The 7,282-nt window shown below is 44.0% G+C and overlaps 1 protein-coding gene across 1 annotated transcript in view; it reads left to right on the forward strand.

Annotated features, from left to right (window-relative positions):
- APLP1 (amyloid beta precursor like protein 1) overlaps positions 1 to 7,282 on the forward strand; it is a gene marked incomplete at its 3' end in the record, with an annotated part of 61,923 nt that overhangs the window by 45,962 nt on the left and 8,679 nt on the right. Inside the window, exon 16 of the mRNA XM_082232549.1 lies at positions 5,813 to 5,887. Within this exon, the coding sequence (XP_082088675.1) occupies positions 5,813 to 5,887 (75 nt within the window). The remainder of the gene's footprint in view (positions 1 to 5,812; positions 5,888 to 7,282) is intronic.

A 7,282-nucleotide genomic window follows, 5' to 3' on the forward strand; every position in this document is an offset into this window, starting at 1 on the left:
TAAAGCGGGATATCAAATCCAAACTACTACTACTACTACTACTACTACTACTCCTCCTCCTCCTCCTCTTCTTCTTCTTCTTCTTCTTAATGAACTGATTTCGGGCAAAGCACTAAACCATAGCTTAGCAATTTGAGGGTGAGCTGAGAAGAGTCCCTTCTCCTTGGTGTGGCCATGAGGAGAAATTCAGAAGCTTTTGCTTCTGTTCTAGATTAACTGCAGTATTAGCATGTTGTCTGAACCCAGACCAGACTGTGGTTAATCTTAAATATGATTAGTTAAAACAAGCCAAATGACAGTGTCCCCCACAGGGGAGAATTTTATTTCTTTAAAGCAATTGTGTCCTGCTCTTCAGCCCAGAGTGGCTTTCATGCAATCAGTTGAAACAAGACAGTCCCTACCTGCAGGCTTACAATCTAACAGAGGGCCTTCTTGGTAGTGGCACCCTCCCTGTGGAACGGCCTCCTTTCAGATGTCAAGGAGATAAAGAACTGCACAACTTTTAGAAGACATCTGAAGGCAGCCCCGTATCGGGAGGTTTTTAATGTTTGATGTTTTATTATGTTTTTATATGTGCTGTAAGCCACCCAGAGTGGCTGGGTAAGCCCAGTCAGATAGGTGGAGTATTATTATTATTATTGTTGTTGTTGTTGTTACTGACAAACATGACACACAAGGAGAAAGGGACAAGGAGGGAAGAGGAATAACTCAGGCACCAAATTTCAAATAGTAGTTCTTATAATGGCCAGCTGATGAAACGAGCCTTGCTTCGTATCTCACCCATTGATGCAGGCTGGCGGAATGGGCTGCAGTCTGGAAGACTGTGTTCAATAAGATCACTCCAGGCACTGATGATTCTGAAGTTGAGAAGAGGCAGAAACATGCCCCATATCTGTGGTCTTGCCTATATGCAGCTGCTTGATTTTGTGCCATAGAAGTCAATAGAACCATCCGTTTTAAACAGACTAAAGCTTAAACACCCCCTGCCATACTGCTACGCCCAAAGAACTTTTAATAACTGCTCGCCGTTTATGAGCGGGCTCGGGGTCTGTCTTTGAGTCAGGGCTTTAGACCTGCGACACATGAGGAAATAAGGAAGGGAAGGCTTCAGAGCATACACAGAGTTCCTTAAGCAAGTATTCTCATCAGGGATGAAAAGGAGGGATTGATGGGCAAGGATGGCCACCTATCAGGGATGCTGTACAAGTGGCTTTCCTACATTGGTGGAGGGTTAGACTAGAGGATCTTTTGAGGTCCTTTCTGACTCTGTGATTGTAAGTGCTATTGGCTCATCGAAACCTTATGCACATTTTGTCTTTTAACGTCTTTACGATGCTCTTGGTTATATGCCGAATTCCAAATCCCCGTTCGAGTCAGTTGACTCTGTGCCCCGTGTACATCTGTTGTAATATAAACCTCCAGCTACACCTTGGCCTCTGCTTTCTCTGTTGTGGCTGGTTGTTAGTTCAGCTCTTTTCCAAAAGGATCACTGGCATCAGATTACTCTGCGGGAAGCAGGGTGATCCGGTTTGCTTCTCTGCAGAATCCCAAGACAAAGAGAACTTTATCCTAAGGGAGCTGGGTGTTTTGTTTTGTGTTCTGTGACTGAGGTCACCCTCTGCTTTGTGTCACTTTTTGCTTCCTGGTTTATAGATTTTTTCAAATTGCGCTTGAAGGAAAGGTCACTTCTGCTACATTTCTTTTGTTTGTGGGCCTTAAAGGAGTTTTCTTAGGGGGGCAATTGGAGATGGAAGTGTTGGCTTTCCAGTAAGGGCAAAACTGGGAAATGTCATCCAGTTGGCTTGGCCACAGACGTCCTTTGTTTTCTGCCAAACCAGGTGATGGCAGTCAGTTAAGGTGCCTTGACAAGGGATGCTAAAGTTGAGTTTTTGTCTGTTCTTTTTTAATAATAATAGAAATAGAAATAACCCACCTTCTCCACATAGCAAAATGGCATGGAAAGTAGAAGCACCATTTTGCAAACTGAAAAAGTGTTCATTCCAGCCCCATGTAGCTTTTACATCTGAATTACAGATGCAGGAACTGGAAACATTGACTTAAGAATCATTTGCGAAAATGGCCTTGGGCAGGAGAACAAATCCCATTTTATTTCTGCTCTGAATGCCTGACGAATGCTGCTGGGATCAAAAGCTTACTCTGAGCGCTGTGGAACTTTGCAACAGTTGATGTAATCTTTACCTAATCCTTTTCTTCTTAGTAAGTAATGCCTTTTGTGAGTTTAAATTCCATCCCAGTCTTTATCCGCACAACAGCCCTGTGAACAAAGCCCCTACTCTCACTTTTTAACAGGTCAGAACCAAGGCAGTAAGTGGCTTGCCATTGGCATCATCATGATCGGTGCCTTTCTACACATTTCATGGCAGAAAACTGACATTTGCCACCAGTGGCGTAGTGCTCTGGGGTTGTGAGAGGTCAAAGGCCCATTAGTATTTCTGTAGCAGGGTCCCTCTCTCCAGGGTCCTAAAAAGTAAAGGTAAAGGGAGCCCTGACCATTAGGTCCAGTCGTGGCCAACTCTGGGGTTGCGGCACTCATCTCGCTTTATTGACCGAGGGAGCTGGCGTACAGCTTCCAGGTCATATGGCCAGCATGACAAAGCCACTTCTTGCGAACCAGAGCAGCGCACGGAAACGGCGTTTACCTTCCCGCCGCAGCGGGAAGACCTATTTGTCTACTTGCACTTGATGTGCTTTCGAACTGCTAGGTTGGCAGGAGCTGGGACCGAGCAATGGGAGCTCACCCCGTCTCGAGGATTCGAACCGCCGACCTTCTGATCGGCAGACACCCAATCAGGGTTTGTAGTATGCTTCAAAGCTGAGCATCTAGGAACCACTGGAAACACAAGGTGCTTCAATTTCAAGAGAATGGTGTGCAAGTTTTGTTACATCCAATGAAAACACAACAGGTCGCTCCAAAAGCAGATATTGGACTCCAAATCATTTGCTGACGTACGTGCACAAAAAAATGGCAGATCTAGCTGAAAGGAAACACAAGGAAATCTGCACTGATGGTTGCAAAGCGTGCTAGATTATACAATAATCTTATAATTGTACAACAATAATAATCTTAGAAGTGAGGAGCAACCAACACTAGTTCTCTGATGATTGTGCCTATATTATTGCTCCCTATAATAAACCCTCAACCAGCTGAGCTTAATGTCATCTTAGAAGTGAAACAGAACTACCCAAAATATAAGGTGTGGATTTCTACATACTAGAGGTTGTCTAGTACACAGTTGTCAAGAACCTGTGAGCTTCCAGGACTTCGGTAATGTTTTGCTTTCAGTTTTGCTGAAATAGAGAAGAAATATTAGAGTAGCGTCAGGAAGTGATACTTTTTAGTGCGGGAATTCAGGTCCTCTATGGGTGTGGTAGTAGGGCCCACCAAAAATAAAGCAGTCATTTCTTCATACTTGAACTGGGCTGCAGAAGTATATACATGTGTAAATTAAAAGGGCATGTTCCAGCCGGGCAAAGGCACTCAAGGGTATAGAGCGTGGCTGGTGAGACTAATGTCTTGGAGAAAGAATGTGGCCTACAGAGAGGGCCGCATAGAGGGCCAAATTCTGCAACCAGTGGGATGTTATGCGAGCTAAGAAGAAGAAAAGCTAACTGGGTGGTGGAGGAGAATAGACTTGCTGAACCCGTAGCAGTTCTATCCAGCTTTTTCCATTGAAATGCTCAAGGCAGCTTACGAGAGGCATAAAATAAGTACTGTAATACACAACATAAAACCAGCAGATAGCACATGAAAACCAAAAAATCAAAAATAGAGTTTATAACATCGGCAGGACAGCTTGCCCAAGAGAGAGAGCAGGGTCTTGGTGGGCCATTGGAGTGTCATCAGGGAAGAGTCAAGGCAGTCTTCCTCAGAAGACGAAGGCTGGGCGCAGTTACCATGAAGGCTCTCTCTTATGTCCTAGCAAACAGTTCACATGTTGGCAAGATTCAAAGGAGGTGCTCTCCAGATGATCTTAATGAGCTCATATGGGAGGAAGATGTTTAACTTTCCTGGTGCTAAGTATTTAAAGGCTGCATTCGGACGTTGCAAACTATTATTTATCATGACAGGAACAAGTTATGGCATGCCTTCGTCTTTCATGCTCCCTCCTTCCCTCTCCTCCTCCAAGGAGTTTCATAGCTGGAAGCTTCCACATCCATTTTGGATTAACCACGGTTTAGCATTATGTCCGAAATCTAATCTGTAGTTAACTTTAACAGCTTGTTGAAACAAGTTAGCGCTGTAACCTATGTTTGGAAGTTGGCTTGTTTAAAACAAAGCATGCTTAAGATTAACTGCTGTTAAAAAATAATTGAACTTCAGTTTGTTGGGTTCAAGTGAAATGGCAAACTGCGGTTATTTATTTTAAGCAAGAGCTTCCCAACTTCTCGTCATAGTTTCACCAAAGGCTCACCACAGCTCATTCCGAATATTATTATTTTTTTAATGTCTTTTTATTAAAGATTTTCTTGATTTACAAAAGTATGTGCAATGTCTCTCTCTCTTAATTTTCCCCATGTAACATTTTTTACAAATCGGTTTCATTTGTTGAGACATTAGGAAGAAAAGGGGGAAAGAGGTGGAGGGGGGGAGATGAGTGGGGGTGGGGTCGGGTAGCGATAGCTCATTCCGATTAAGACAAACCATGTTCTATTGCGATGTCTGGATGCACCCAGAGTTGTTGTTGACATCTTTCTGTCTCACAAGACAATGGAATGTACCTTCAAGGGTGAAGTCAAATCGCTGGAGAATCACAGCGCCTGCTGTGGCTGCAGAGACCGGTAGCTTACAACTGGTGCCTCCTGCATTGTTTTTACTGTATTAGCAGTACCAAAGTGACCTCCCTGGGGTGCAAGCCTAGGCAGTGTGTATGGAGGTCCTGTGCTGCCCAAACAACAAGAGCACCCTCTCTGCCTTGCTGATGTGGTCCAAAGGAAAGCAGAGCAATACATTTAGCACCAGCTTGGCTGCAGGAGTTGCTGGAAGGAGGCGTACAAGGCGCCACCCAACCATCTTAGGGACTCCACTTGGGATTTGTATAGGGTTTACTTTTTGGCCCTTTTGCCCAAAGATGTCCCAAAAGGCTGCCAGAGTATAGCTATCAGATTAACAGCAGAGCAATTCAAACCGACTTGGTCTTCATCCCAAATAGAAATGTTTTTATATAACATCTCCCATGTGCATCACTTTATTGCCACTTCCAGCTACAGATTACCTTTTTATTTTATTTTCTTTTTTTTTACTAGATCAGCCAGAAGGCAATGTGGCCATGTCTGGACAATTTCATACTATAGCAATAAACACACAGCTGTTTTCTTTATTTCTTTCATGGATCTAGACATCTTCTGTTATAGAGAGGTTGTATCCCCCACCACTCAGCAGTTGTTTCCCCTCCAGAATTTTGTCACTGGGGGAGAGGATGTCAAAGATTTTCCCAACCAACAAAGATAATATTGTTGGTTGTTTGAGTGTCATGTGGATGGTGATTGCATCACCGGAAGCCTTCCTACGATACTGATGAGGTGTGCAACATTTTCTCAACTCCCCTTAATCTTTTTGTAAAAATAAATAAATGCATTTTTATAATGGCCTTGGCAGCAATGTATACTCCTGAGCCACTAGGATGCTGGTTTTGAAAGAAAAGGTCCCATGTTTAGGAACTCTTTTCATCTCACCCTCCTTGGTGTTGTAGGAAAAAGACTTCCCTCCTTTTGTATTGTGAGCCATCAGCTTTGGAAGAAATGAAGTGGAACTCACCATGCTTATGATCTCATTTGATCTCTTCTTCCACAGGAGCCGGACACCTTGGTAACCATCAACAGGGGTGCTCTGATTGGCCTCCTTGTGGTGGCAGTTGCTGTTGCCATGGTCAGAATGTCCTTATTTTCCCTACCAGTGCCACTGCCAAGTTCAGAAAGCAGCCATGGCATTGTTGAGGTATTGTTGGAAAGGACCAACTTTCCCCCTAGGGATGCTGGATGCATGACTGGAGAAGGATGCTAGCTAGGTTCTTGACCCTGAACTCTATTATTATTATTATTATTATTATTATTATTATTATTATTATTACTACTACTACTACTACTACTATATAATTATTATTGCTATTCTTTTCTTTCTATTTGTAGAGCACTTAGTACCTGGAGATCTCAAAGTGGTTTATATGATAGATAGATAGATAGATAGATAGATAGATAGATAGATAGATAGATAGACAGACAGACAGACAGACAGACAGACACAAGCCCAATAAAAACAATGTCAAATGATGTACATCTAAAACACAATATCCATATCCCTAAAAGCAATATAAAAAAGTCAGAGAGCATAATGTAGAATCCCAGCCAACATAAAACACCCTATTCATGCAACCACTCGCCTAGTCTCACACTCACACACACTCCATTTGCACAACCACTGTAACTATTATCAACCATTCACACACAAACTGCACTCAATGGTATTACAGCTGAGGGTCACTGCTGAGCATAAATATGTAAAAGGCTCTTCCTCACCTCTGAAGCACTTATGCCCTCATGCTGCACACTCCCTTGACCCTCAGTTAGTTTATCATGCCAGTCTGGGAGAAGTGACGAGGGGCAATGGCATGTGGGGAGAAGGAAGGCCTGTCCCTTCCCTTTGTGATCCCCCATCACTCTTGACACAGAGAGGTTCAGTGACCCTTGAGGTGTGTATCCTTCCTAAGGCCAATTGTCATTGCAGTAGTCCTTGGCTACTAGTAGACCCCAAGGGCTTCTACAACTCCCTGACACACTGCACCAGGACGGTGGAGAAGAGGTTGGGGAGGGAAGGACCTCTCTTCTCCAGGTGGTTAAGTAAAGGGAAAGGAGAGGAAGTGGGTTTAGGAGTCTGGGGCATAGCTGTCAACTTACAGATTTGAAAATAAGGGACCAGCAGCCTTGAAAATAAGGGACTTGCAGCCAAAATAAGGGACCTGCAGCCTCACCTGTTCCAGGCACTCCAGTCTTCCTGTCCTCCTGCAGTCTGGTCAAACTCATGCTGGTAGCTTCGAGAACACTGTCCAACCATCTTTGTAACCAGAGGTTCAACTGAATAGAATCTGAATCACATGCACCACAAGGCCTATGCAGCCTCAACTTAAGATGGCTCCCCGGCCTGACTTTGCACTGCAAAGTTTGCAGCAGCACATGCAACAAAATGGCGTCCAGCATTCAAAAACCCCCTCAGCTTGCATTAACTAGCCACACACAAGGCATGCAAGCTCCACCCCCCAGTCGTTCT

This window comes from Podarcis vaucheri (genome assembly GCF_965113315.1).
Source record: "Podarcis vaucheri genome assembly, chromosome: 7".
NCBI lineage: Eukaryota > Metazoa > Chordata > Lepidosauria > Squamata > Lacertidae > Podarcis > Podarcis vaucheri.